Raw genomic sequence first — 26,592 nt, forward strand, 5'->3', positions numbered from 1 at the left:
TAATTGTCCAACTAGTAAGCTAATAGTTCGGCCCCAGAGGCCCATACAAAGCAAATCAAAAATTTACTAAGATATTATTACCGAAGAATTAAGTGATACTACTGGTTTACACTTATATAAAAGTATAAAACCCATCTCGGATTACAGTAATTATTAATAATCTCAATCACGTTGACCATTAAGAGATCTTTAGTGTTACAACTTGCGTTGGGCAGGACAAAAATGGTGTAGCTTTTCAAGAGTTGATCTTTTGGGTTCTCTCGAATGGTGTAGCTTTTGTCGATATAACCTACAATTGGATACCGAGGAAAAACAACAAATGTGCAGACATACTGGCCAAAAAAGGAATCACGGGAAATTCTCCTCTTTATTATTATCGACATGCACCTAACTTTTTATTTCCCCTGTTACATTGTGAAGAACAACTTTATTAAACAACTTTATCATTAATAAAGTTATATTAGTAAAAAAAAAAACGATAGCTTTTGTCACTTGTAAATATTTTTTTCCTAACGGTAAAAAATACATTCGATAAATCTGGAGAATAATAATTGCCATGGGAGGTAATTAAGATGTATCTTTCTCGAGCGTTTAAAACCGGTGGAGGCAAGAAATTAATAAGAACGATAGCTCGCTCGCTCGCTCACTCGTACTTCATAATTATCACGTGTCGTAGAAAGATCAAAAGAAGTATCAAAAAACGAAAATTAAAATAAAATAACACATGAGTAAAAAAATACTACTCTCTCCATTTTAAAATATAGAAATAAATAATATAAAAAACTAAATTAATGTAAAAATTGTATAGAAACTTGAAAGTTTCGTAATAAAACAAAAAGCTTTTATAAAATATTTTATAATTTGAAACTGAGGAGAAGAAAAGAAAAAAAAAAAAAAAAAACGCATGTTGGATGCTGACGTGTCAGGTGGTCCATGTATCCCCGTATCAAAAGCCCTTTTCATCGTCTTCACTCTAGTCTTCTTCACAGCAAAAAACCTTTCACATCACAACATTCTCTCTCTCTATCTCTCTCTCTAGGTAGCTATCTCCGTAGCTGTTTTTTTGTCTCTCTTCAAGCGACCAAATCGAAGCGTGGCAATGGTTGTTCTGAGCACTCTGGCGTTGGTAAGAGCCGCCTACTCGCTGAACAGTTTCGTCTTTGAAGCGGAAGACATCCGATTCGGTTCGCCGTGGTGGTTCGTAGTCGTCGGTGTGGCGTGTTTCCTCGTTCTCTTCGCTGGGATAATGTCGGGACTCACGCTTGGGCTAATGTCCCTTGGTCTCGTTGAGCTTGAGATTCTCCAGCAGAGTGGTTCCTCCGCCGAGAAAAAACAGTCCGGTACGGCTGCTCTATATATATTTGTTTTTCCCCCGTGATCAGAACTGTCGTTGCCTTGGTTCTCAATATCTGTGTAATATTTGATCTGTCGTTAGTACAAAGTTACATACTTTACTTGCTAATTATGTCTGTGGCTGTGGCAGCTGCTATTTTGCCTGTGGTTAAGAAGCAGCATCAACTTCTCGTGACTCTACTTCTATGCAATGCAGCTGCCATGGAGGTAAAATCCTTAATTTGCTACCCCTGATTTATGACGATACATTACTATTTTTATTGCACCTCAGAATTAAGTGAATTTTACCTTTTTAATTTCAGGCTCTTCCTATATGCCTGGATAAGATATTCCACCCTTTCGTGGCTGTTTTACTTTCAGTTACTTTTGTTCTTGCTTTTGGAGAGGTAACTTCCTTTACATATCGACCGTCTTGGTATATCAGTTGTGATATATTCTCTACTTTCCAATCATCTGATAGTAATTGGAATTTCTTACTAGATAATTCCGCAAGCTATATGCTCGAGATACGGACTTGCTGTTGGCGCTAATTTTTTGTGGCTGGTTCGCGTTTTGATGATTATCTGCTTTCCCATTGCTTACCCTATCGGAAAGGTGATATTTTCGTTATCAGTTAACCTTGGTGTTTGCTTTTTGTTTGACTAGTTCCTACAATAGTCAATTAAGTTATGTTACAACCATGGAACAATTGGGAGATTTGTTGAAAAATCTAGCAATGTCTTTTAAGAAGTGGGAGGTACTTGGTAGAGCTAACTGCATTGATTGTATCATCAACACAAGTTGATACATTTATTTATTATGTCAGAGTGGTATGCACCTGTAGTATCTTTACTTACTTTTCTCAACGTTTTAATTATATGACCTCAGGTTCTTGATGCTGTAATTGGGCATAGTGACACACTCTTTAGGCGAGCTCAGCTGAAAGCCCTTGTCTCAATTCACAGCCAGGAGGTAGTTGCTCTTTGTGATCTAACTAGACAAATCCAGAACGGGAAAGGACAGAGATATTACGCTGTAACCTTGTCTGATTTGTGAAGTAGTTGATTAAGTTACTTGATTATCATAAGTATTTCTGTTTCCAGCTCTCATTGACATGCTATTTCTCTCCGACATAGGCTGGTAAAGGGGGTGAACTGACACACGAGGAAACAATGATTATAAGCGGAGCCTTGGATTTGAGCCAGAAGGTATGTATCTGAATTAGCGCCTACTTATCTGAAACCAGTTATGTTGTTTGAAGTGATTTGCTTATTATGCCTCACTGATCCAGATTTAGACTCCTCATCTCCATGAAAATTTGTTACATAAGGTTGCATATGGAGGATGCCTATACTTTGATTCTTTAGCCTTCCAATTTAAACCACACTTTATTTATTTAGTGCTTCAAGGTTACTTCCAATGGTCTAATTCATATGCTTTCATTTACTGGAAGTTCAGACTGCTGAGGAGGCTATGACGCCAATTGAATCAACATTTTCGCTAGATGTAAATACAAAGTTAGACTGGTGAGTTACGGTTAGAGCTGACCTTTTTTTCAACGATTTGCTTTCTCCATCTGTCAAGTCAAGTCAAATCTCTTTCAAAGGAAAACAATTGAAAAATCCATTGGGATCGTTGGTTTATAATCCATATTGTTAACTGCTATACAGAGTAGTAGAGTGTAAGTTCTTTTCCTTGGTCTATCTGCTTAGTAATAGCGCATGGTGGTTTGATATCGTGAATTTCCCACCTTGTTAATTCAGGGAAACAGTTGGAAAAATACTTTCGCGAGGTCATAGCCGAATCCCGGTCTACTTGGGGAATCCTAAAAATATCATTGGGCTTCTATTGGTAATCCTGTCAAAAAATTTGCATTGCTTCATCGTACTGAACACTATTAGATTTACTTATTTCTCACTGTATCTGCTGCTGTTTACTAGGTTAAGAGTCTTCTAACTGTACGAGCTGAGACAGAAGCACCTGTAAGTTCGGTTTCCATCAGGAAGATCCCAAGGTATCTATCTTGCTTCCCTGAGCTTGGCTTGACCTACTCATCATATGTTTCCCACATGAAAATAAGTATAAAGTTCCCATGCATTGCCTTTCCAGGGTTCCATCAGACATGCCATTGTACGATATCCTCAATGAATTTCAAAAGGGAAGCAGTCACATGGCTGCAGTTGTCAAAGTTAAAGACAAAGATAAAAAGAATAACATGCAGTTGCTGAGTAATGTCGAAACACCCAAAGAATATATGAAGTTTTACCAGACTAGTAATCTAACGACTCCTTTGCTGAAGCATGAATCCCATGATGTCGTTGTTGATGTTGATAATGTACCAAAGCATGTGAAAAACAGGGGAAGAAATTTCCAACAGAACGGTATTGTGACAAGAGACTTGCCGTGTTTGTTGGAAGATAACGAGGATGCAGAAGTGATTGGCATCATCACGTTAGAGGATGTCTTTGAAGAACTTCTACAAGTATGATCATATACTTTTTTTAATATATACTTTTCCTTCTCTGGTTTGGTCCTCTGCGCGTGTTAATCATCACCGTGACTTCAAAAATCTCTCTTTTACACATATTTTTCCATATGCATTTAACTTTGGTGAAACTGAAAATGCAGGCAGAAATCGTAGATGAAACAGATGTTTACATTGACGTACATAAAAGGTATTGTAGTGGTATTACTTCTGAGTCACTTCTCTAATACTTACAAAAGGTTCACTATAAAGCAAAAATGCATCATATTTTGCCATAATTTCAGGATACGTGTGGCGGCGGCTGCAGCAGCTGCTGTATCATCCATAACCCGTGCTTCACCAGGGGTAAGCAAGGAACATTGGCTGATCAAATCATCGGAAACTTAGTGAATCAAAAAAATTGAAAACTTATGGGGTATTAACGACTAGTGTGTGTGGTACAGGAGGTTCAAAGCAAGGTAGGACAAACCGTGAAGAAGAAGCTTGTTGGGAGAGAAGCTCGCAGTACAAAAAATTACACAACAAAAGTCACGGAGCCTCTTTTCGCGGAATCAGATAGATAGTGTTTAGCTTCTATTGCTAATCTAAGGTTGAAGGTTCGACGTCATGTCTCTTAGAACTTAGTTTGTTGTATGTTGTGTGTGTCAATACGAAGTTGGAATAATGAGGGAATAAGAAAAGTAAAGAGTTCTGTATCTTTCTAAACCAATAGAATGGTACATACCGGTTTGAGCAGCTCTAACGGTATGAAGTTATGGCCACTTGAGTTAAAGTACGGTGACAAACAATTGACAAAGTAAATTTCGCTGACGAAAACTATTTGTCTAAATCACTCTTTTAGTTAAAAGCAAGGTAGGATAGGACAATGATTCATTTTAGTTGTGGATTAGATGGATGATTTTGTGAATCTTGTGTAAAATTATAATTGAAATTAAGTCAATATTTTCAGTAAGAAAAATAAAAAAATCTGTGTAATTTAATTTAACAAGTAAAATAAAAGCTAAAAAATATATTGTTAATGAAAAATATCAAAAGACAAAGAATTTAAATCTGATTATTTGGAAATCTATATTTTAAAATTAAAGGGAGGTTAATGCTGCAGTACATAAATGAACACAAACTAAAACAGTTAAAAAGAAAAAAAAAATATTAAAAGGATTAGAAAAAAAACACAAGAGTGACTTTCAACGCTATTTGACAATTCGTTTTCGTACTCCCTTTCTCCTCTCTATCGCCGTATTATCTCCCTCATTCTCGAACATTGCCGGCGGTAAGCTTCATCCATCTTCCTCTTCTAGTGATCTTAAAAGTACCAGAGAGATTTTAATTAACCTAGCTTAGCTGGGTTCTACTTGTTACTTGGAATTGAGTTGATCCCTCTAGCTGACGTATAAACCCTAATTTCGTGGTCCTTTTTTCTCATCTCTCCTTAACTTTGTTAGTTACTTATTCGGCGATTGATCGATCTGTTCTAAGTTTATCCTCTGTATCAAATGCAGATTTTTGTATCAAACACGAAGCTAATACTGGTTCTTCGGCTGGGTCCATGGATAAATCAGGCCCGGTGCAGAAAACTGTTGTGATCCAGCCATTTGTCAAGTAACTCTCTTCTATCACTTTTTTTTTTTTTTTTTTTGTATTCCATTTGAATTACAATCATAGCAGGCACTTTTTTTTGTTTGTTTGTGTGACTAAAATCCTCACATATATGTTCAAATAGTTCCATTACCAATTGTATTCTATGTTTGCTTTACATTATTTAGGTTGGTGAGGCTTGTAGCGAGAGCTTTCTATGATGATTATACTACGAAAAGCGATAATCAGCAGAAATCTGCAAAGAGTGACAACCGAGGGATTGCCGCTGTGGTGCTTGATGCGCTGACCAGGTTTTGTGTGCTCACATCTCCCTGTCACCTGGGTTTTAAGGATATTTGCTTTGATTAACTTTTGAAACTTGATGAGGGGTATGTGTAAGGTTGATATTGCTTTGATTAGCTATTTAAACCCGCTGTAATTTCACTGGCTCTCATTTCTGGTGTTCTAGGCGGCAGTGGGTTAGAGAAGAAGACTTGGCAAAAGATTTGCAGTTACACGCCAAGCAACTTCGAAAAATTATAAGACTCTTTGAAGAACAAAAATTGATTATGCGTGACCACCGGAAAGAGGTTTGTGCAGATACTATGTTCTTTCAGTTTGTTATATAGTAGTCTTTTCTTTACACAATAAGTAGCATATTGTCATAGAATATCTAGATTATAACACTGATTTAAAAACACGAGTGTGAGAAAATGATTGGTTGGCTACTTTCTTTTTTGTGTGTTTCTTCTGTTGACCTGTAGGGTTGATATTTATGGATTCCTATTAAATTTGTTTCTCCCTTGTCGAACTTGTTCCACCACGTGTTCTATTTGGTTCGAATGTTTTGCTTGTCTTTAATCCCTTAACATTTCTTTCCTTTTCTACTTTATTGATTCACAATCTTTTCAATAGACTGCAAAGGGTGTAAAGATGTATAGTGCTGCAGTGGCTGCCACAAGCGATGGCCGAGCAGAGGACAAAGTTAAGCTCCACACCCACTCGTATTGTTGTCTCGATTATGCACAGGTATGCTTCTTCTTGTCCCCAAATTTTTACTATTCCGTTTGCTGTACTTTGTTAAAATTGTCTCTAATCAAACTTCCCCTGTACTTTGTTAAACTTGCACTTTTTCTTTTCTTACAGATATCTGATGTTGTTCGTTGTAAACTGCACCGGATGAAAAAAAAGCTCAAAGATGAGCTAGAAGATAAGAATACTGTTCAGGAGTATGGCTGTCCTAACTGCCAAAGGAAGTAAAGTCCATTACTCTTTATGTTCTTATAATCTTTTTACATTTATGAGTGGTATTATGTTTACGAAAGCTGAATAGATTTTTGTTTCTGGTTTAGATATAATGCGCTGGATGCTCTGAGATTAATTTCTATGCTAGACGATTCTTTTCATTGTGAAAATTGCAATAGTGAACTTGTTGTGGAGTGTAACAAGCTAACTTCCGAAGAAGTAGTAGATGGAGATGATAATGGAAGGAGACGACGGCGGGAAAAACTAAAAGATATGCTTCAGAAGTTGGAGGTCTGTGTTTATTGTTTTAGCGGTTCAGTTCAATTTTCTATAAAATTTGATAAAGCTTCACTGAAGCGTTGCATCGTTCCATATTCATGATGACACCACAATGATGATCTTGATTTAGAATTTTTATTTTGGGAGATCATATCTTAAATTACCAATGCTTGAGAAATAAGGGGTCCGTAGCTGTATTTTTAATTTTTAATTAATGTCTCCTTGGTGGTTGGTGTTATGTTCATAATCTAGGTTGCACTGAAACGGGTACGGGAACAGGAATCGGGTACGGAAACGGGGACGGAAAACGGTGAAGTAAAAATTTATAGATACGGGTACGGTATGGGTACTTCAATAAACATATAAGAAAATATACCCATACCTTGAATAAAAGGGGATTAGTAAAGCTAATGGGAAAAGGAGAGAGGGGAAAAGAGTCTAGAAAGTAGAAAAACATGAAGAAATGAAAATATGCTTATGATAAGAGTGCTTTGAATGAAATGAAATGGATGCAAATATCAAAAAATTCGATGTTATCTTCCCCTAAAGCATCTAAGGCGTCCCCATAGAGTCCCGTAGAGTTTCCGTCCCCAACATGTCCCCGTACCGGGGACGACTACCAAATAGACGTACCCGTGCATCATAGTTCATAATTACTTTTGATAAGGAAATGTTAATTTTTGCTCTTGCAACAATCTCTATATTCTATATTAAGAATTGAGTATTGTTTCCCAGTGCAATCTTCTTTTCATGCGTAACTCTTTTTTTGTTTTTAGAATAAAGGGCTGCATTTTTACTTTAGCCATGCTGGTATACTAGCTCATCCTCGACGTCATCTCATACTTACTTTTAAGTTAACAGTTGAAAATTGTCTCTGTGATATACGGTGCTGTTTTTAGCGATTAGTTCTGCTTAAATCCTTGGTTGTGTTTTCTCTTATTCTGGCGTTAGTTATGTTGTTTGTGAGTGACACAATTTGAGTATCAAGTGCAGGCTCAAATGAAACCTCTGGTGGATCAATTAGACAGAATAAAAGATCTACCTATTCCTGAATTTGGATCTTTTCTGGCATGGGAGGCTCGTGCCGCTATGGCTGCTCGCGCAAATGGTGATCTTAACCCTAATGATCCTTTGAGGTCACAGGGTGGGTATGGTTCAACACCAATGCCATTTCTCGGAGAGACAAAGGTGATCATTAGTTACACTTTTCAATGTTTATAGAAGTGTAATGTTATAATGCAAGATGAGGCAGTGGTATTGTAATCAAATTTTCACTTTGTTTCTCCAGCCAGTTAATGTTTATGCATATTCATCTGCAAAGTATCCCTGCATTTTTTCCTCTTTCATTGTGGTGAGTTGATTTCTAAAATCTGTCATGGTTAGGTTGAGGTTAACCTTGGCGACGGGAACGAGGATGTTAAATCTAAAGGTGGAGATTCCAGTTTGAAAGTCTTGCCTCCATGGATGATTAAGCAAGGAATGAATCTGACTGAGGAACAAAGAGGTGAAATGAGACAAGAAGCAAAGGTTGATGGTGGTTCAGGAGGAGGAGCAAAACTTTCAGATGACAAGAAATCAGCCATTGGAAATGGCGATGAAAAGGATATAAAGGTGTGCTTTTGTGTCTATTTAGATTTCCACAGTAGCATCTTTTGGATTGTGTTTCCAAAATTCTGATACAAGTATTTTCATTTTGCCTCAGGATGAATATCTCAAAGCTTACTACGCCGAACTGCTGAAGCAGCAAGAGCTTGCTGCAAGGCTTAATCAACAAGAATCCGCTGGTGAATTACCTCCGGATATTCAATTGGCTACTACATCCCCAGGTCGCGAGGTTGGTAAGAAGTCCAAACGTGAAGAGGATGATGTTGAATGGGAAGAAGAGGCTCCTGTTGCAGGTCAGTTTGAGTTTTAATACCTAATTTCCAATTAGCTTATTAGCTGATCATATGAAACGATGCATTAGCTAGTTATAAGGAACCTTGATAAGTTAAGCATCAAAATCGTTGAGCCTCAGCAAGAAGATAGTTGTAAAGACATGTTTATATATAAACTATAGAAATGCATGGTGTATAAAGTTTATGATATGCTTAATATGGTAACTTAACAATGTTACACACTTGGTGCAGCTAATGGAAACTACAAGGTGGACTTGAATGTGGAAGCAGAAGCCTCGGGTGGTGAAGAAGAAGAGGAAGATGACGTCGACTGGGAAGAAGGCTGAAAGCAAGTGGATCAACCATTGATCACAGGATTAAGGTAGACTGTGAATTCTCTCATGTACACACTATAAGAGTTAACTCTTTGGGAATCTCATCATCGACACCAAACTCCTCAATTTGTACTTGTCGAAGCAGACGAAAGATTGATGCATCTGTGAAACAAATATGGTTTGGATTGAGATTCCATTAGCTAATGTTTTGTCTTATATTGGGGGTTTCTCTTATAAAATGTTCAAAAAGTGGTGATAGTTATGTAATTTAGATTACGGATAAGGTCTAGTGAAGTCATTTAAGGATTCTTGTTGTTGTTTAAAGTCGTCATATCTCGGTGTTTTTATTTGAGTAAGAACAATATTACGAAGAATAATTTTAGTAAAAATCGTATTGATGATATTATACGATTTGATGATGTTCTGGATTAAAATTTATTCTTTTTAAAAGTTTCCGTAAAATAGATAAATCAGTTGAGATATAGATTCACAAAAATAATTTCCATTTTTTTCATCCAGAAAAAAATATTGGAAAAAACAAATTATATCAGTATTATTATTTTTGTAGGGAGAGTAAAGAAAACATACTACTATAGCCAATCAAAATTTAATGTACTTTCCTGGTTACTCCATTGGTTGTTTGTTTCATTCATGAACCTCAAAAATCTTAAGCGAGAAAGCCACGTCAGTCATAATCAACAAATTGACGAAAATACCCTCGGATGCGCTGCAAAATTACGCAGCCACCCAGAATACGGACTTAGTCGTCAAGTCTTTTAAACATAAAAGAGAAACAATTAAGTAATTACGGAGCAATTTATACACTTCTCTCTCTTCTTCTCCTTGCTCCTCCTCCTCGCAGCAGTCGCTTCTTCTCAATCACCCAAATACACGAAAGTTTAGTAAAGGTTCGTTCTTTATATCTTCGTTTGTCTCTGGAAATTTTTTATAATAAAAAATTGAGAGAAAACGTAATCTTCGAATTTGAAATTTGATTTTTCTCTGTGTATATATATATATTTTTTTTGCTTCTTATGGTTTTTGATCGTTTCGGAAAACAGTGTAGTTTGATCTTTTCCATGATCCGTTGATAAATTTATCTTCTTTTTTTTTTTTTTTTTTTTTTTTTTGGTTGATTAGGGTTTGTAATCTCCGTTCTCCAATTTTACAGAGCTTAGGTGATACTGAATTCGTAGTGTTTAGATCAATTGCTTTGTGTCTAGTTTCTTTAGTGTAACGTTGGAAACACTAACACAAACCTATGAAGTTCTAGGGTTTTTTTTTTCACATAAAGGGATTGTGCTGTTTTCTCTTATTTGTTGGCCCCTTCTCTGCTTTTTTGATCAAGTTTGGTTTGTTTTCTGCAGGGTTTATATTTTGGGAGCATTCAGCGATGGGTTTCGGTTCTGTTTATCGCACTCTAACTGAAATATTTCCTCAGGTAACAAAACTGGTCTCTTTATTTAATTTAGTACAACTTTACCAAGGTTCAGGCAGTGAGATTGTGATCAAAGCATCCATCTTTGTGCTTTCAATTGCTGTATTTATGGATATTAGTTTTGATCATATAGTTTCACTTACAAGATGTTCCGCTTAGTCATCTTTTATTTTCATGTCTTTTGTAGCCGAATCTTAACCATATTATATATATATATATATATTTTGCTCTACTGCAGATTGATGCACGAATTTTGAGGGCTGTTGCAATAGAACACCCCAAGGATGCTGATGAAGCTGCTGCTGTTGTTCTTTCAGATATTCTTCCTTCATTTACCTCAGATTTGTCCCATGATCTAACTCAATCTTCGAACATGTCGTCTGCAAGTATTTCAGAACGCCAAGGTACAATCTAGCTCATGGATTTTTTTTTGTTTGCTGCTCTTGTTTTGTAGGTTCACAGCTTGAAGTTTCTTATTCTTCTATTTTCCAGAGGGTGCATCTTCTATTCTGGGAGGTGTTGTTTCTAGGTGTCGCTCATTTCTTGGAGCTTCAGAAACTTCTTCTTCTTCTTCTCCTTCATCTTCTTCTTCTTCAGAAATTACCCCCCTGGTTGTTGCCCGTAACCATGATAGCAGTACTTTAAGTACTGATTTGATCTCAAATTTGCCATCAACTGTTGGTCCTGATGTTTGCCATAGAGTCTTCGAAAGTGAGGAAGTTCAATCTTTGAAAAAGGCTCGTGGAAAAGAGCACGAAAACTATGATTTTTCTGATAGGTGTTTTGATGTTACGAGCAATGCAAAACATGGCTTGCATGTGCCAGAGGATGACACTGCCTCAGTGGTCTCTGCCATTTTCCAAGAGAATGCTAAATTGACTTGCGAATTTCTGGAAGATCGTGGGTTTTATATGAAATGGAATCAGGCAGAAAATGCTGCACCGAAGGTGGTCGATTTAACTCCTAGAGATAATACGACTACTGCACAGCAGGGTTCATGTTTTGAAGTTGGCTCTGGGACTGGGAGTACTAATGTTGTGGATGAGACTTCAAATGGTTCATTGTTCTGTGAAAATGGTGATACTGAAATAGGTGATGCTTTTAGTACATCAACCCATGTATGCAGCGTTGATCACCTTGAAGAGATTATCGAAGATGCCAAAAGTAATAAGGTATGACATATAACCGTAACATTCGTTTAGCTTATGAAAAATATTTACTTTTGTATACATTGAAGTCGTGTTCACTGGTGCTGAGGTACAGAAAAGCTACACCTAACGCTTCCAACTTTTAACGTATGTGCATTGTGATAGATAAGAGAGGACCCATTATTATGTTCTTTGAAGTGAGAGTGTGTGACTGATACTTCAATATGACTTGTTTTTCTTGTGCAATGATGTAGAAAACCTTGCTTACTGTGATGGAATCGGTTACGAATTTGATGAGAGAAGTTGAACTACAAGAGAAGGATGCAGAGAATTCCAAGGAGGGAGCTTCTAGGGGAGGTTTGGATACTCTTCAAAAGGTTGAGGAGCTCAAGAAGATGCTGGATCATGCGAAGGAAGCAAATGGCATGGTAAAGTTATTGTTACTTATAAGAACATGTGCCCGTACAGATTGCTAAATGTGCTTTGATTTTGTAGTGAGAACTAATTTACTATGATTTTGCAGCATGCTGGAGAAGTATATGGAGAGAAGTCAATTTTAGTCACTGAAGTGAAAGAGCTTGAAAACCGGCTGCTCAACTTATCAGAAGAACGAAACAAATCTCTTGCTGTCCTTGATGAGGCACGTTTCATCTGCTGATTATTAAAATTTGTCTTTGTTTTTTAATTTTTACTTCCTGTTAAAACGAACTGAGATGACCAACTGGCTGCCTCGTTTTCAGATTGTACAGAAAATTTATCTAATTGTGGTTTTTTTGTAGATGCGAGGAAGTCTTGAAATAAGACTAGCGGCAGCACTGGAAATGAAAAAGACTGCTGAACAAGAAAAGAAAGAGAGAGATGATTCTGCACTTAAGCTACTTGCTGAACAAGAAGCCAACATGGAGAAAGTAGTCCAAGAATCAAAGCTTCTACAGCAGGAGGCAGAGGAAAACTCCAAAGTACAATCACTGTTATAAACACTTGCAAGGTTTCCTCTAAAGTTAAATTTCTTCTCAATCTCATATTTTTTCTTCTTCACCACCTGCAGCTTCGAGAGTTTCTTATGGATCGTGGACAGATCGTAGATTCCTTACAGTAAGTTCTATTCTGGAGTTACCAACCTTACATTTGTCCATTTATCTAGAGCACCCATGAAACTTTTAGTAAATTTTATTGCGGATATACGTAATGATCTGGTATATTCAAAATGGATCTTTTAATCTCTCTTGGTTCTTTGAGCAGAGGAGAAATTTATGTGATATGTCAAGATGTGAAGCTGTTAAAAGAGAGATTTGATAACCGAGTGTCAGTAACCAAATCCATCTCCTCCAGCCACACAAGTTCATGTGGATCATCTATGAGAAGCTTGGTGCTCGAAAATCCTTCTGCGCAATGGAATGGAGTGCTTAAAACCTCAAGCTACAACAATTTCCCAGAAGTAGCAGCTTCCTTCATGAACAACGAGAAAGATGATTGTAGAGAGCTTATTGAAGATGGTTGGGACATCTTTGATTAGGAGACCGACCTTTTAAGTTCATTGGTGCTGAAGAATGAAGTGAGCGTATATATAGGGTTCTTGAATGCTAGAATCAAAGAATAAATGGGAATTGTTTCCTATTTCTCTTAGATCAAAACTTGGATCAGGGATTGTATACTGGTTCTAGTTTTAGCTTTATTCAACTTATGAGCTATATGGATTTCCTCAAGTGTTTTCTTTTTTGGTTTGACAAAGAAGAAGATAACAAACGTTTCTAATATTTTTTTAAAGGGATTTAATGATTCAGAAGCGTTATAGATTAATTATAACCAGTTCATCATAAGACCTACAAGAGATAATTCTCTACTTCATCAAAGGAAATAAGCTAAACTAAGCACCATCAACAACAATCATACGGGGATAAAGATTGTAGATAATGGTTGTTACTTAGTACTACATCTACTCTTGTCTTTCATAGTTTCCATGCAGCTGAGAGAGTCTGAAACTCAAGCTCAACATCTTCAATCTCTTGATCAATGGTATCTGCACATGATTTCATTTCAACGATCCTTTTGTCCACCGCTTCCTTCTTCTCTTTCGCAACCACTTCTTGTTTCTTCAACTCCAGACGTTTGCGTTCTAGCTCAGCCATTTCGTCTTCGACCTTCTGCCTTTCCATCTCTTCAGCTTCAATCTTCTCCTCAAGGCATTTTCTTTCCTCGGCTTTCTTAGCTCGCCCAGCTTGGAGAGATAACACTTGGCTGATACGTGACTGTGGATTTGTTACATTGAAACCGTGTTTCTCGAGCTTAGCAAAAGAAGTACTGAGGCTACTTAGTTTGCTGGAGGAAACATCGAGATGCAGATCTTTGACTTCGTCTAATAACCCATAGAAACTCACCATCATACCAATTGCTGACCACTCGCGGATATCTTCATTAGCATCAGACAACGGGCAGAAATGAGGACTTTGTGGAGCAGTTTTGGACAAGTCATGTGTTTCATATGTCTTCCAAAATGGCGACTTCTTTGCAAAAGGAGAAATATACTTTGCTGGAGTTTCCTCAACATCAGCAGCTGAATTATACACCACGTTCGGGCTCTGGTAAGAGGATAACTCAGTAGAGAGAGGCTGATCATCATCGTTGCACATCTCTTTATCCTTTATCAGTTATCTCAGCCTGGGAGTTGTGTTCTTCTTCTCTTTGCCTTTTTCTACTCCCATCTTTGCTATTCTCCTCCTCAGGCAACCTCTCTCGAGTTGAACCTCCCAAGGGATTCTGTTTCCTCATCGGCTCAAGTGTCTTCTCAGTGGTTTTCTGTCCTTCAGCTCTGGCCTCAGTTTGTTTCAAAGGTGTTACATATGAAACACCATCTTTTTCTATGGATGCCACTTTCGAGGTTATTACCGGAGAAACTTTCTTCTTTCTCAATCCCCCAGAGGCAGCTAGAGTTCTGGGGTTTTGCTTTGGTCCGCTATGCCAAACCCCATCTCTCCACACCTTAAAAGGCCTAAGGTTGGAGTGTTTAAATTGCAAGCACGCCTTGTCCTTGGTAGCCTCTAAACAAACCTTGTACAATTTTCCAGAGTATACTCCCACCACACGCCCTTGACGCCAACTAGAACCATGAAACACCTCTACATAATCCAGCAAGTCGTAATCTTCAACTTCAAAAGAAGGCGGTGTAGGCCTAACACAATGTGAGTCAACAGCCATGGTTGGTTTTGCATCATCACCACTGCATCTCAAGTATCTATCGCAGATCTTCACAATGAGTTTATTCTCCTCAATCTTCTCCTTAACTAACATAGCAGTAACCCACGAAACTTCATCGTTACCTATGATACCACTAACTTCCACTAGAGTCCCAGGGCTAAACATGGACTTACTCAGTTCTTTAGCTTCTGGTCGAACCCACTTTGAACCGGTCCAGTCAAGATGAGCCCGCAAATGCTTTGTCTGGAACTGAACAATGTCTGGTGGAAGATCGAAGTAAACCAAAAAGCTCCCGTCCTCCGTTTTCTTAACCACAACACCGGTCCACCGTCCGCCTTTGTAATCAGCATCAACAACAGACCCTTCCTCCAAAACGACGCCGCTGCACAGATTCGCCGGCGGAACCGGCCGTATTAACCTCTGCTCCACCGTTTTAGGAGACGAGCTGTCTTCGCTGAGCATCGTCGTGTAACGGACACGAAGCTTCTTTTCGCTTCCCGGAACCGTATTATTCGTTGGGGTTTCTTCAAGAATCGCTCTTCGGTACCAAGCGTTTCTTAAGCCGTCTTCTTCAGAACAGATCTCTACTTCACAATCTTTGTGCATCGTTTGCTCCATTGAAAGAAACTAAACAATGTTTCCGGCTCTCTCTCACTCTCACTCTCTCACAACCCAAAACCCTAAAAACAAAAAGAGGATAGAGATAAAACACGCGCCCTTAATTCGGAAAACTCCACTCTCAAACGGTCAAGCCTGAATAGTTGGAAAACAGCTCATCTCGGTTCTGTCTTTTACTGAATTTTTTTTTTTACTTTTGTCGTATATAAATATCGATTTTTGTTTTGGTTCAATAATTGGGCTCGTTTAGTCCTATGCTATATAGTCCATTAATTATGAAAAACCAAAATTAACAAAACTGATGGGCTCGGCCCACATAAGAAGACCACTCCTCTTTTTCACACCCAGACGCACCTTGTGCGCGTGTCTATGTTGGAATCGTTAAAGACGTTTTTTACAAGCGCGTGAGGTGAGGGTGAGAGTTCATGAAGGAACAAGACAAAACCTTTCAGTTTCATCCCAAAATATCAAAATCATAAACTCACAGACACACACACACTCAATTCATCAGATGTCTCTCTGTGTTCAATCATTGTGAATTTCTCCATTTTAAAGCTTGAATTTTTTTTGAATCAATGGCGGTGATGATGCTTATGCGACAGTAAGCTCGACTTTTTATTAAACGTTTCTCTCTTTTTCACGCTTTTTTTTGACAAACTTTTTCACGCTTTCTTATGTTCCTTTTTTTTTTTGTTTTCTCTATGTATCCTGATCCTGAGACTTGTTGTTCATGTTGATTGTACTACTTCATCTTTCTTAATGTGCTTGAATTTGAAATGCCTTATCGTAAGATTAAGAAAAAGGAAAACTTTGCTTAGTGGGTTTTTGTTTGATTTTAGCTTTGTGATGGCAATTTAGCTGATTCGATGAGTGGTTTATGGTGGATCGTTGTCTATAGATTTCTTTTTGGGTTTTTTGCGTTTTGTTTTGCTTATATCTATAGGGATGTAGTTTCATAGAGTGTTTTCTTCCATTCAGTCTTAATAAAGAGCTTTGGTGTTTGATCTGTGTTCTTAACAGGCATCACTTGGATTGTTAAAAGTTTTGGGAGAAAGAGGGAAGCTTTCTGCTTTGTTTGAATAATGGCTGCTGCTTGGTCTCCATCAGTTGGTTTTTGTCTCAATAATGGCATCACTAGAACATGGAAGTTTCCTTCTGCAAGGTCTTTTACTGGTAAGAATAAGATTAAAATTGGATCCGATACACTGATAGTTTCAAGAAAACGTTTCTTGGGGGATTTGAGTACAGACGCGTTGCAAAGTTATCAGTTGAGTAAGGTTTTTGCTTCGAAGACTACTATCGAGCTGAAGGATCAAGTGTCTACTAGAGGAGCTCAGGTCTATGACCTAAAGAAGGTAACATCGTATTTGTTCAGGACGAAATCTGGTGCTCTTGTTAAAGTTAAAGTTGAAAAGAAGAGAGAAAAATACAGTATCATGGTTTATGTCTCATCTTTGGAACTAAGTGGTGATGGCAAGAGTAGGCTGGTGATGGTTTGGGGTGTATACAGGTCTGATTCTTCGTGTTTTTTGCCTCTGGATTTTGAAAAATCTTCCCAAGACTCACAAACCCACACTACAGAAACTCCATTTGTGAAAAGCTCCTTGTCTGAGTTAATGCTAGGGCTAGAATTTGATGGGAAAGAATCTCCTTTCTATCTATCATTTTATCTCAAGTTAGTGTCAGGGACTGATCCAGACTGTCAAGAATTGCTGACACACAGGGATACTGACTTCTGTGTCCCGGTCGGTTTTACTGCTGGTCATCCGTTGCCGTTAGGCCTTTCTTCTGGTCCAGATGATGAGACTTGGAATTTTGCATTCTTTTCAAGACATTCAACCAACGTGGTTTTATGCTTGTATGATGATACCACAACCGATAAACCTGCCTTAGAGCTTGATCTCGATCCTTATGTCAACCGAACAGGTGATGTTTGGCATGCGTCAGTTGACAATACATGGGATTTTGTGAGATATGGCTACCGTTGCAAGGAGATGGCTCAGTCAGAAGAAGATGTCGATGTTGAAGCTGAGCCAATTGTTTTGGATCCATATGCCACAGTCATTGATAAATCTTTCTCTCAGAAGTTTCTTGCAAGTTTATTTAAAAACCCTTCTTTTGATTGGGGAGAAGATGTGTCTCCGAACATTCCACTGGAGAAACTTATTGTTTACCGGTTGAATGTGAAGGGTTTTACACAACACAAATCCAGCAAGTTGCCTAGTAACGTGGCAGGGACTTTTTCTGGTGTAGCTGAAAAAGTTCACCATTTGAAAAGCCTTGGAATCAACGCTGTCCTCTTGGAGCCAATATTTTCATTCTCCGAGCCAAAAGGTCCTTACTTTCCAATTCATTTCTTTTCACCAATGGATATGTATGGACCTTCCAGTGGCTTTGAATCTGCAGTTAATTCAATGAAAGAGATGGTGAAGAAATTGCACAGTCAGGGAACAGAGGTACTTTTGGAAGTAGTTTTTACACACACTGCTGATTCTGGAGCTCTTCACGGAATTGATGACAGTTGTTATTATTACAAGGGAAGAGCCAATGATCTAGATTCGAAAAGTTACTTGAACTGTAACTATCCTGTTGTTCAGCAGTTGATTTTGGAGAGCTTGCGTTATTGGGTAACTGAGTTTCATATAGATGGATTTTGTTTCATAAATGCTTCGTCTCTCTTAAGAGGTGTTCATGGTGAACAGCTCTCTCGTCCTCCCTTGGTTGAAGCAATAGCTTTCGATCCACTCCTTGCGAAGACCAAACTAATTGCTGATTGCTGGGATCCACTTGAAATGATGTCAAAAGAAGTACGTTTCCCACATTGGAAACGATGGGCAGAACTCAACACAAGATATTGTCGAAATGTAAGAAACTTTTTGAGAGGAAAAGGCGTTCTAAGTGATTTGGCTACAAGAATTTGTGGTAGTGGTGATATATTTACTGATGGAAGAGGTCCGGCTTTCTCCTTTAACTACATTTCCAGAAACTCAGGACTCTCTCTTGTTGACTTAGTCAGTTTCAGTGGCCCTGAGCTAGCTTATGAGCTGAGTTGGAATTGTGGGGAAGAAGGAGCAACAAATAAATCAGCTGTTCTTCAAAGAAGGCTAAAACAAATCCGCAATTTCTTGTTTATTCAGTACATTTCTCTGGGAATTCCGGTGCTTAACATGGGAGATGAATGTGGTATCTCAACGAAAGGCTCGCCTTTGTTGGAATCACGGAAGTCTTTTGATTGGAACATGATAGCTTCAGCTTTCGGTACACAGATCACACAGTTCATCTCCTTCATGACTTCAGTAAGAGTAAGAAGAAGCGATGTGTTTCAAAGGGGAAACTTTTTGAAACCTGAGAACATTGCTTGGTATGCAAATGACCAAACAACTCCTAACTGGGAAGACCCTGCTTGCAAATTTTTGGCATTGGGGATCAAAGCCGAGGCAGAGGAAGAAGAAACTGCGTCATTAGTTGAGCCAACCGAGCCAAATAAGAACAATGATCTGTTCATTGGATTCAATGCAAGTGATCATCCGGAGAGTGTAATCCTACCTTCACTTTCTGATGGAAGCAAATGGAGGCGACTGGTCGATACAGCTCTTCCATTCCCAGGGTTTTTCTCTGTCCAAGGAGAGACCGTTGTAGCAGAAGAACAGATGCAGCAACTGGTTGTGTATGAGATGAAGCCGTACAGTTGTACCCTTTTTGAAACCATCAGTTCTACTGCTTAGAACTCAAGTTATGATCTTTGTATATGTTACTGTGTTGTCATATTTCAATAAGAATATTCGGTTAAATCAAGGACTTCCACAATATCTGACATAGATATCTTATCTTATGGACTATATATATCTCCTCAAATCTGAAACATGCCTTTTATGAAGTCAAAAGAGTACGTTCATTGTATATATGGAAAGAAGATATAATCTTTACTCGATTCGTGTAGATATAATAAGATATGGATTGCTTAGGGTTTCTAATCTCTCGAGAACTTACCTAACCGATTCTAAAAGTTAGAAATCCAAAAAAGTTCGTCAAGTTTCTGAGTTGTATCCTCTCTTTTGCTTTTTTTCTTTGAAACGTGGTCTGAAAAATGAACAAAGATTGCTGCTCAAAGTGTCAGGCTAAAGAAACAAAGAAGAAGTACTCGAAGAAAAACGAAGGTGAGTTGTTTTACTTTTACGGTTTTACCTATCAGGAAAATTTCTTACTTATCTTCACAAATCTGAAATTTAATGCATTTCTGATGTGAACAGAGGAGTCTGGCGAAAAGGATGTGAAAGAAAAACAGAAAGCCGCAGAGAGTGAGAAACCAAAAACAGATTCCAGTGGAGAAAAAGGATCACAGGAAACTTCAGATCAGAAGGATAAGAAAAAGAAGGACATCCTCACATGGCAACACTCAAGTATGAAGAAAGAGAAGGTTGAAGGTAAAAACTTGTCAAGCGAGAAAACCCGTGGCAACCCGCCAAGTTACACCGCCAAGTCGATGATGCACCATGGTTGTGGACCAAATCCTTCACACATGTGGCCCATATCTGCGGCACCAAGAGGTTATTATCCCCCATATCCGATGGCACCCCCATTTGCACCCCCGGGCCCGATGTTACCACTGTGTGGACCATATGGTGGTGTTGGTGGTCCGATTCAATCATACTCCATGCCTCGTGCCAGGGTCCACATTTCACCATATCCGGTTATGGCTGCAGCTGCTCCTTTCGCCTATTGGCAAGCCAGACCGTATATGGATACTAATCCTATGAAGCAATACACTACTTATGCAGACAATTATACTTATGCAGACAATTACGGCTATTGCTTTATCTAAGTTCCTCTTAGAGATTCCATATGTATTCACTCTGTTTGCTTTATTTTAGAAAGAGTAAACTAAAGTGATGGCAAGAGTTAAGGGGTTTCAAACTTTCAATGTAGTTTTTTATAAGCCTTTTCATAAAAGGAGGAAAAATAAAAATTGATCCTTCGATAAAGATAATGTAAAAAGATTCATGGCCAACCATAGGCTCTACATAAGGGCAATATTCAATTATCAAGCCATAACACCAAATGAAAAGTATCAAGTTTGGAGATACAATGGTTTTGCAGAATCAGCCACCCCTAGCTTCTCTTCTAGCGGCATCGTGAAGTAAATCAACATCGACTCCATCTTTAGGTAACTGCACGTACCTTACCACGGATCCTCTGATGAAACAGTTTCTCACTGAAAGCTACACAAGGCAACACACAAATCCGTAAGCTAATAACATCATCAAGTGCCAAAGATATACCAATAAAAAAAGCTCAAAAGAACTGAAACAAATTGCAAATCTGTTGTACTTGAGAGTAAACTTGAGAAATTGCAGTATATAAGCAGCAATCTCAATAAAAGAAATATGTCAATCAGCACTACACTAGCTACAAACATATCACTACTTAAAACTGTCCCTTTGCGTTTGTAAATTTAATCAATATCACCTTAAAGCTTCTCAAGCTTGGTCATGGTAAATGTAACTAGGAAAAATAATTAAAGAGTGATGGCTAAAACACACCTGCAAGAGCCTACCATTACAGCTTTCTAATTCATCAGTTCCATAAAAGTGATATTTTGCAACAGGAAGCAACAGAAGTGTAACAAGAAACTAGCGAGAGAGACTAAGCCCAAATGGTTACATCTCAAGATAATATCAAACCAGATATAAAAAATCACAACTTTTTACTAAAGAGAACAATTCAAGCTCTAATCGAACAAACCCTAAATTCCCAAACATAAAGGAAGAAAAATATACCATGTGTGGGTACTTGTCCTGGTCAACAACCTTAGTATTCTCGAGCTTGATGTTCAGATACTGATCAACTGAGTGAAGAGTTCCTCTGATAGCTAAATCGTTCTTGAGCTCAACCGTCACTTCTTGTCCAACCAAATCCTTGAAGTAAGAAAAGAACAACTGCGACCACAGAGAGAGAGAACAAAACAAATCATAAAAGACCCATCACGAGAGACCCCTATAACCAATCTCTTACAGATAACAAAATCAACGAAGAAAGAAGAAACCTTTGTTAGAAGAAGACTTAGGTCAAACCAAAACAAACAATAATATCAAATCCCGAAAACTCAAATTCACGAAAGACGAAGCAAATTTACCATTTCTTTCCTCTGCTAATGATTCCTTCCTCTCTGCTCGTAATTCAACGAAGAAGGTGAAAGCTTTAGCGCGGATTTGGGACTTTAGAACTTTTCGCTGTTTCTTCTCTCCCTCGAGTAGAAGAGTAGTACCCTAATAATCTTTTGGTGTTAATTTCGAATATATGAACCAAAAGCGATGTTTATGTAATTACTCAAAAGCATGGGGGTATGATGTTGCTATACCAAGTAATATGGGTCTCCAAAAGTAAATATTTATAATCTCATGTGTGTGTTTTTTTTCTCTTTTTAAGATTAACACAAATCTAATAAAATCTGATGCAATATATATAAGTGATTGCTGACGATAAGCTTTTTTCTTTATTTTGCCATGGCTTCTCAGAGCTATCCAACACTTGGGTTTGGTCTTCTTCAAGAGTTAGGAACTAACGAAATCATCAAAGTAAGTTTTCTTTTTCTTTCTTTTAGAATCTCTCGTTGAATTCTTGTCCTGGTTCTGTCTGCTTTTTTTTTTCTTCTCTTGTTTTGATTCTTACTTCTATGAATGATTCAGAAGAGCCGGGCTTGTGTTGTGAATCTTGGGGGAAGAAAACATGACTTAATACTAGAAACTTCTTTTAACCTTAAACCACATCTCTTGGAGCCATTGGAACCTTTTTGTTCTTTGAGCAAGTCTAATCACGTTGTAGAGTTCGATTCAACCATGATGAAGCCTAGCCTCATTAATGGTCATGGTATGTGTCACCATCGTTATCCTTTCTTTGGCTTGAGTTTGATTAATTTGTAAACTGGTTATTGCACCAAATTGTGATGGTTTTTTTTACATGAACTAATGTCTGGTTTGCAGAGACCAGACCAGAACCTCTCTGTTTAAGCTTGGGAATCACCGAGCAGTGTGCACGACAAAAGAAGGTGACAGAGTTCCTTTTGTCTATATCAGAAGAACTCAAAGAAGGAGGATTGGATTTGTCTCTGCTATCATTGATGGATTTAGAAGCTTTAAGATCAAGTTCTCAGCTGCCAAATGCTTCCTCCTCTCTACTTTACTTGGATGGTAGCGTTCTCTTATCAAGTAGCAGAGCTGAGTTCAATGATTTGGTTTCTACCGCAGCTGAGTTTCATAAGATAAGGAACAACTCTACAAGATGGAGAAAGCTCTCACGGCTTGTCCCGCAGTTTCAGCGGTAGTTAATTCGTCATTTCAACTTTGCTCTTCATTACAGCGAATCTCATCCTTTGGGGTTTAACTTCAATGTTTCTTTCTCTCTCTCTCTCTCTCTCTCTCTCTCTCTCTCTCTCTCTCTCTCTCTCTCTCTCTCTCTCTCTCTCTCTCTCTCTCATTTTGCAGATTCGACAGTGAAGTATTAACAGACACTCTGCAGCTACCCGCGGCTAAGCTTGACTCAGTTACACTAGCTCCTCCAGAGAAGTATCTGAAATCATCAACTAGTTTTTGGTACTTTAGATCTTCTCTGTTTCCTAAAGAAAGTTTCTTTCGATTTCTAACAGTCCGAAGAAAACAAGGCTCAAGCCTTCACCAAAGAAACAAAACCCGAAGATAAGAGATAAGGAAACAGACCTCTACAAAAGAAACCATCTTCATGCATGTGAGAGCCTTATCTCTCTGATGATAGGCGATGAAAAACATAGACAAACCACAATGCTATCTCTAAAGAAATCACGTGGAGAACTCTTGGAGCTTTTGACTCAGTTTTCAATTGGCATAGCTGGAACCGGTATCGCTGTGCTCTTCTCTCTGGTTTGTAATGTTGCTTCCAGGCGGGTACCCTTTTGCGCAAACAAAGTCTTCGAGAGTGCACTGAGTTTAAGTTTGGTATTGCTCTCGTGGTCGGTGAGTAGACTCAGGGTAGCCATTGTTGATGTCAATAAGAAAGCTATTAAGGAAGAAGAAATCACAAACAAAGTGGAAAGAAGAATCAAGGAAGTTTACTTCAGAACTGCGACAGTTATTGCCATGGTTGCACTTAGGTTTGGTTGAATGTTGAGATGCTGATGATTTGGAGTCAAGTTTCTAACTCCATTGATGGCTTGTTTAAAGGTTAATTTGTACTTGTAAGGTTGTTGATAAAGGGATTTTGTAAAGAGTTTTTTTTTTTAACTAACGCAAACCAAAAAGAACTGAAAAGATATCACATAAGGGGACTTGTGAGAAGCTTTCATTAAAAACACAAATCTCTGTTATTTGATCTAACTCTCAAAGTAGTAGAAATCTCATGAGAGATGATATTTAGATACCAGAGAACAAACTGAGAACAATGTGTTTTGTTTTTTTTTGTTTGAAGAACCTTGAATCGGCTATAGCGACTTAGTTCATCACTTTTGATACCACACCGGCTCCAACTGTTCTACCTCCTTCCCTTAGAGCAAATCTTTGACCTGTTAAAATCACAAAATAGAAACAACTCTTTACTCAAGAAACTTAATCAAACTTGGTGGGTTTGTGTAGATATCGAAGGCCAGTGAATATAACCTGGCTCTAGTGGGACAGGGAGGATTAGCTCGAAAACTGCAGTGACATTGTCACCGGGCATAACCATCTTCACATTTTCAGGCAATTCTACTTTTCCGGTGACATCAGCAGTCCTCAAATAGAACTGAGGCCTGTAGTTAGAGAAAAAAGCGGTATGACGTCCACCTTCATCCTTGGTGAGCACATAAATCTCTGCTTCAAACTTCTTGGCAGTCTTGCAAGAACCAGGCTTAGCAATTACCTAAACAACACAAAGTTAAATTCAGTTAAGCTAGTTTTGCAATATTGGTCTTATCACTCTTCTACATCACAAGGATCTTGAGCTTACCATTCCACGCTGGATGTCTTCTCTCTTTAGCCCACGCAACAAAAGCCCTACATTATCACCAGCCTAACATATTTGAAAATTTTGTCAATATCACATGCCTACAAAATTTTTTGCAAGAAAAGATCTCTCCAAATAGCCTTTACCTGTCCATTATCCAAAATTTTCTTGAACATCTCAACACCAGTTACTGTAGATTTCAGTGCAGGTCCCTGAAATTTATATCTCGCAATGAGATTTAAGAAGATTTACAAGAACAATGCTTAATTATAATAGCGGTCACTCGGTCAGTACTAACTCACCGGACTTAACCCTAGTATCTCAACTTCTTCACCTACTTTAATGGTTCCCTGTTCAATACGTCCCGTTGCAACAGTTCCACGCCCCTTTCATAGAAAAAGGAATCGATTATAAATTTCTAAAAAGACATTTGAGTGCATGAACAAAAGAAACAAGGATGTATATTGTTAATACCTGAATGGAGAAAACATCTTCAATAGGCATCAGGAAAGGTTTATCGAGGACACGAACAGGGTCAGGTATATATTCATCAACAGCTTCCATTAGCTTCAATATTGCTTTCCGACCAATTTCTTCGTTTGTACCCTGCAGTGCAGAAAGAGCAGATCCTCGAATGATGGGAATATCATCCCCAGGGAACTTGTAGAAGCTGAGAAGTTCTGGCCAACAAAACGGTTGACGTAAGAGAGCTTATACGTCATAAGAAAAAAATACTGAACTAATGACTTCATGACGTAAGGATTTTATACAAACCACGCAGTTCCATTTCTACAAGCTCCAACAACTCTGGGTCATCAACAGCATCAACTTTATTCAGGAAGCATACAAGTGATGGAACGCCGACCTGTGGACCATTAACATCTTGGATTGTGGCTAAATAAATACTTAAACTCATTCGAGCATCTTATATTGTTCAGTCAGATTGTAAAAGTGCAAACCTGACGTGCAAGCAGGATATGCTCCTTAGTTTGAGGCATTGGTCCATCAGGTGCTGAAACCACGAGAATTCCACCATCCATTTGCGCAGCTCCAGTAATCATATTCTGAAAATTAGTAACTTAAGCTATGAGATACAAAGTGTATAGTACTTATTAGATAAGGATTCTTCCCTAGGGCTCAGAGAATATCTTACTTTAACATAATCTGCGTGTCCAGGGCAATCCACATGAGCATAATGACGCTTAGCAGTCTCGTACTCCACATGAGCCTACAGAAGCAAGTACCGTCTAGAGTTAAAAACCACTTCGATTGTACTCAACAATGGGAAATATATAAGAGAGTAAGTTATGTGCAGACCGTTGCAATCGTAATTCCTCTCTTCTTCTCTTCAGGAGCTTTATCAATTTCATCAAACGCAACAGCCTTAGCATTACCCTCTTCAGCCAACACCTGAAAACAAATCGAACATACTGTTTTCAATTCTATGGTTCGTAATAAATTTTGAGGTAATAGTTTAGACAGCTAAAAAAACACACACCTTTGTGATTGCAGCAGTCAAAGTGGTCTTCCCATGATCAACGTGCCCAATTGTTCCGACATTTACATGAGGTTTTCTGCCCAAAAAATCAACCAAAATTAGAAGTAATTATAGAAATTTTAAGGATCAGAGATAGAAAAGCAGAGTAGTAGTAGTAGTAGTAACTCAAACCAATTCCAAGCAAACTAAGATCGAAGAAGAGAGAGAGAGATCTATCGAGTGGATAAACTCACGTTCGGGTGAAAGTAGCCATCGATCTCCACCACGAGGTCACGTAACTTGGACAACAACGATCATCTCCTCCGGCGAAATGTGAGATCGAGGGAATGGAACCTCCGCATCGTTGATAGATCTGAGAAGAAAATGGAATAAGGCGTCTCGAGCTAGGGTTTCGAAGAGCTACGGAAGCCATTGGGAGTTGAATTGGTCGGAGCCACAGAAAAAAAGAAAAGAAAAGAAAGATCGAAACTTTAGCTTCTCGCCTTGAAATTGAAATGGTGGTTGGGGTTTAAGAGAGGGTTAATCACACCCGAGGGTTTCTTTTGAATCCGACCCGTAAGCCCATTATCCGACTAATGGGCCTCAAATTTCTTTTGTTCTTCACAAAAGGACATTGCG

General features: G+C 38.3%; 7 protein-coding genes and 2 pseudogenes across 14 annotated transcripts; 6 read left to right on the plus strand and 3 right to left on the minus strand.

Annotated features, from left to right (window-relative positions):
• The first annotated feature begins 937 nt into the window (after nucleotides 1–937).
• Nucleotides 938–4,633, plus strand: LOC104738821 (putative DUF21 domain-containing protein At1g03270). Of its 2 annotated transcripts, none has more exons than XM_010459032.3 (13): nucleotides 938–1,340; nucleotides 1,484–1,560; nucleotides 1,656–1,739; nucleotides 1,834–1,947; nucleotides 2,221–2,304; nucleotides 2,469–2,540; nucleotides 2,791–2,858; nucleotides 3,096–3,183; nucleotides 3,273–3,346; nucleotides 3,442–3,814; nucleotides 3,961–4,007; nucleotides 4,102–4,162; nucleotides 4,261–4,633. In XM_010459032.3, the coding sequence occupies exons 1-13, from the start codon at nucleotides 1,100–1,102 to the stop codon at nucleotides 4,378–4,380; spliced, it is 1,503 nt and encodes a 500-aa protein (XP_010457334.2). In that variant the 5' UTR covers nucleotides 938–1,099; the 3' UTR covers nucleotides 4,381–4,633. The 2 variants fall into 2 exon arrangements, with proteins under 2 accessions (XP_010457334.2, XP_010457333.2); XM_010459031.3 differs by having other exon boundaries at nucleotides 977–1,340; nucleotides 2,221–2,367.
• A 284-nt stretch (nucleotides 4,634–4,917) lies between these two features.
• LOC104738822 (uncharacterized) lies at nucleotides 4,918–9,562 on the plus strand. Of its 5 annotated transcripts, XR_015579790.1 has the most exons (12): nucleotides 4,918–5,087; nucleotides 5,317–5,416; nucleotides 5,581–5,703; nucleotides 5,862–5,982; nucleotides 6,308–6,421; nucleotides 6,539–6,648; nucleotides 6,745–6,928; nucleotides 7,169–7,251; nucleotides 7,910–8,104; nucleotides 8,300–8,527; nucleotides 8,619–8,814; nucleotides 9,046–9,562. XR_015579790.1 is itself a non-coding variant. In XM_087483866.1 (11 exons), the coding sequence occupies exons 2-11, from the start codon at nucleotides 5,364–5,366 to the stop codon at nucleotides 9,138–9,140; spliced, it is 1,419 nt and encodes a 472-aa protein (XP_087339992.1). In that variant the 5' UTR covers nucleotides 4,918–5,087; nucleotides 5,317–5,363; the 3' UTR covers nucleotides 9,141–9,562. The 5 variants fall into 5 exon arrangements, 4 of the variants coding, with proteins under 4 accessions (XP_087339992.1, XP_087339994.1, XP_087339995.1 ...); XM_087483866.1 differs by lacking the exon at nucleotides 7,169–7,251; XM_087483868.1 differs by lacking the exon at nucleotides 7,169–7,251 and having other exon boundaries at nucleotides 4,952–5,087; nucleotides 5,581–5,781.
• A 341-nt stretch (nucleotides 9,563–9,903) lies between these two features.
• On the plus strand, nucleotides 9,904–13,514 carry LOC104738824 (uncharacterized). Its single transcript, XM_010459034.2, has 9 exons — nucleotides 9,904–10,036; nucleotides 10,496–10,569; nucleotides 10,805–10,970; nucleotides 11,059–11,738; nucleotides 11,969–12,142; nucleotides 12,238–12,354; nucleotides 12,494–12,673; nucleotides 12,763–12,809; nucleotides 12,957–13,514. The coding sequence occupies exons 2-9, from the start codon at nucleotides 10,522–10,524 to the stop codon at nucleotides 13,228–13,230; spliced, it is 1,686 nt and encodes a 561-aa protein (XP_010457336.1). The 5' UTR covers nucleotides 9,904–10,036; nucleotides 10,496–10,521; the 3' UTR covers nucleotides 13,231–13,514.
• Nucleotides 13,491–15,585, minus strand: LOC104738825 (DUF724 domain-containing protein 1 pseudogene; annotated as a pseudogene).
• A 331-nt stretch (nucleotides 15,586–15,916) lies between these two features.
• LOC104738827 (isoamylase 2, chloroplastic pseudogene) lies at nucleotides 15,917–19,322 on the plus strand (annotated as a pseudogene). Its single transcript, XR_015579792.1, has 2 exons — nucleotides 15,917–16,128; nucleotides 16,548–19,322. The product of XR_015579792.1 is annotated as an isoamylase 2, chloroplastic pseudogene (transcript).
• A 165-nt stretch (nucleotides 19,323–19,487) lies between these two features.
• LOC104743132 (uncharacterized) lies at nucleotides 19,488–20,500 on the plus strand. Its single transcript, XM_010464245.3, has 2 exons — nucleotides 19,488–19,684; nucleotides 19,778–20,500. Exons 1-2 carry the CDS (start codon nucleotides 19,615–19,617, stop codon nucleotides 20,347–20,349), a joined length of 642 nt encoding a protein of 213 aa, XP_010462547.2. The 5' UTR covers nucleotides 19,488–19,614; the 3' UTR covers nucleotides 20,350–20,500.
• LOC104738826 (sm-like protein LSM2) lies at nucleotides 20,486–21,818 on the minus strand. The gene is made up of 3 exons (XM_010459035.3): nucleotides 21,661–21,818; nucleotides 21,305–21,463; nucleotides 20,486–20,746 (listed from the first exon to the last, which is right to left on the minus strand). Exons 1-3 carry the CDS (start codon nucleotides 21,661–21,663, stop codon nucleotides 20,627–20,629), a joined length of 282 nt encoding a protein of 93 aa, XP_010457337.1. The 5' UTR covers nucleotides 21,664–21,818; the 3' UTR covers nucleotides 20,486–20,626.
• A 143-nt stretch (nucleotides 21,819–21,961) lies between these two features.
• Nucleotides 21,962–23,796, plus strand: LOC104738828 (uncharacterized). Of its 2 annotated transcripts, none has more exons than XM_010459038.3 (5): nucleotides 21,962–22,102; nucleotides 22,214–22,394; nucleotides 22,508–22,844; nucleotides 23,009–23,089; nucleotides 23,170–23,796. In XM_010459038.3, the coding sequence occupies exons 1-5, from the start codon at nucleotides 22,031–22,033 to the stop codon at nucleotides 23,657–23,659; spliced, it is 1,161 nt and encodes a 386-aa protein (XP_010457340.1). In that variant the 5' UTR covers nucleotides 21,962–22,030; the 3' UTR covers nucleotides 23,660–23,796. The 2 variants fall into 2 exon arrangements, with proteins under 2 accessions (XP_010457340.1, XP_010457341.1); XM_010459039.3 differs by having other exon boundaries at nucleotides 21,974–22,102; nucleotides 22,217–22,394.
• A 19-nt stretch (nucleotides 23,797–23,815) lies between these two features.
• Nucleotides 23,816–26,546, minus strand: LOC104738829 (elongation factor Tu, mitochondrial). Its single transcript, XM_010459040.3, has 12 exons — nucleotides 26,208–26,546; nucleotides 25,975–26,050; nucleotides 25,794–25,886; nucleotides 25,630–25,704; nucleotides 25,436–25,540; nucleotides 25,251–25,341; nucleotides 24,951–25,156; nucleotides 24,779–24,862; nucleotides 24,623–24,688; nucleotides 24,480–24,542; nucleotides 24,152–24,392; nucleotides 23,816–24,057 (listed from the first exon to the last, which is right to left on the minus strand). Exons 1-12 carry the CDS (start codon nucleotides 26,384–26,386, stop codon nucleotides 23,987–23,989), a joined length of 1,350 nt encoding a protein of 449 aa, XP_010457342.2. The 5' UTR covers nucleotides 26,387–26,546; the 3' UTR covers nucleotides 23,816–23,986.
• Between the last annotated feature and the right edge of the window lie 46 nt (nucleotides 26,547–26,592).

The sequence above is a fragment of the Camelina sativa genome, chromosome 14 (assembly GCF_030686135.1).
Source record: "Camelina sativa cultivar CO46 ecotype springtype chromosome 14, ASM3068613v1".
Lineage (NCBI taxonomy): Eukaryota > Viridiplantae > Streptophyta > Magnoliopsida > Brassicales > Brassicaceae > Camelina > Camelina sativa.

What these genes read in the sequence shown, in the direction of transcription:
- LOC104738824 (XM_010459034.2), top strand. Translation starts at nt 10,522, where the DNA reads ATGGGTTTCGGTTCTGTTTATCGCACTCTAACTGAAATATTTCCTCAG. An exon ending in AAGATGCCAAAAGTAATAAG is followed by an intron (nt 11,739 to 11,968) that starts GTATGACATATA and finishes GCAATGATGTAG; the next exon opens with AAAACCTTGCTTACTGTGAT. An exon ending in CGAAGGAAGCAAATGGCATG is followed by an intron (nt 12,143 to 12,237) that starts GTAAAGTTATTG and finishes ATGATTTTGCAG; the next exon opens with CATGCTGGAGAAGTATATGG.
- LOC104743132 (XM_010464245.3), top strand. Translation starts at nt 19,615, where the DNA reads ATGAACAAAGATTGCTGCTCAAAGTGTCAGGCTAAAGAAACAAAGAAG. An exon ending in GTACTCGAAGAAAAACGAAG is followed by an intron (nt 19,685 to 19,777) that starts GTGAGTTGTTTT and finishes TGATGTGAACAG; the next exon opens with AGGAGTCTGGCGAAAAGGAT.
- LOC104738826 (XM_010459035.3), bottom strand. An exon ending in AGGACAAGTACCCACACATG is followed by an intron (nt 20,747 to 21,304) that starts GTATATTTTTCT and finishes TGCCTTGTGTAG; the next exon opens with CTTTCAGTGAGAAACTGTTT.
- LOC104738828 (XM_010459038.3), top strand. Translation starts at nt 22,031, where the DNA reads ATGGCTTCTCAGAGCTATCCAACACTTGGGTTTGGTCTTCTTCAAGAG. An exon ending in GAACTAACGAAATCATCAAA is followed by an intron (nt 22,103 to 22,213) that starts GTAAGTTTTCTT and finishes TGAATGATTCAG; the next exon opens with AAGAGCCGGGCTTGTGTTGT. An exon ending in ACACTAGCTCCTCCAGAGAA is followed by an intron (nt 23,090 to 23,169) that starts GTATCTGAAATC and finishes GATTTCTAACAG; the next exon opens with TCCGAAGAAAACAAGGCTCA.
- LOC104738829 (XM_010459040.3), bottom strand. Translation starts at nt 26,386, where the DNA reads ATGGCTTCCGTAGCTCTTCGAAACCCTAGCTCGAGACGCCTTATTCCA. An exon ending in ATGGCTACTTTCACCCGAAC is followed by an intron (nt 26,051 to 26,207) that starts GTGAGTTTATCC and finishes TTTTTTGGGCAG; the next exon opens with AAAACCTCATGTAAATGTCG. An exon ending in AAATTTTGGATAATGGACAG is followed by an intron (nt 24,543 to 24,622) that starts GTAAAGGCTATT and finishes CAAATATGTTAG; the next exon opens with GCTGGTGATAATGTAGGGCT.
- LOC104738821 (XM_010459031.3), top strand. Translation starts at nt 1,100, where the DNA reads ATGGTTGTTCTGAGCACTCTGGCGTTGGTAAGAGCCGCCTACTCGCTG. An exon ending in TTGTTCTTGCTTTTGGAGAG is followed by an intron (nt 1,740 to 1,833) that starts GTAACTTCCTTT and finishes ATTTCTTACTAG; the next exon opens with ATAATTCCGCAAGCTATATG. An exon ending in TACATTGACGTACATAAAAG is followed by an intron (nt 4,008 to 4,101) that starts GTATTGTAGTGG and finishes CCATAATTTCAG; the next exon opens with GATACGTGTGGCGGCGGCTG.
- LOC104738822 (XM_087483866.1), top strand. Translation starts at nt 5,364, where the DNA reads ATGGATAAATCAGGCCCGGTGCAGAAAACTGTTGTGATCCAGCCATTT. An exon ending in TGCGTGACCACCGGAAAGAG is followed by an intron (nt 5,983 to 6,307) that starts GTTTGTGCAGAT and finishes TCTTTTCAATAG; the next exon opens with ACTGCAAAGGGTGTAAAGAT. An exon ending in GCGATGAAAAGGATATAAAG is followed by an intron (nt 8,528 to 8,618) that starts GTGTGCTTTTGT and finishes ATTTTGCCTCAG; the next exon opens with GATGAATATCTCAAAGCTTA.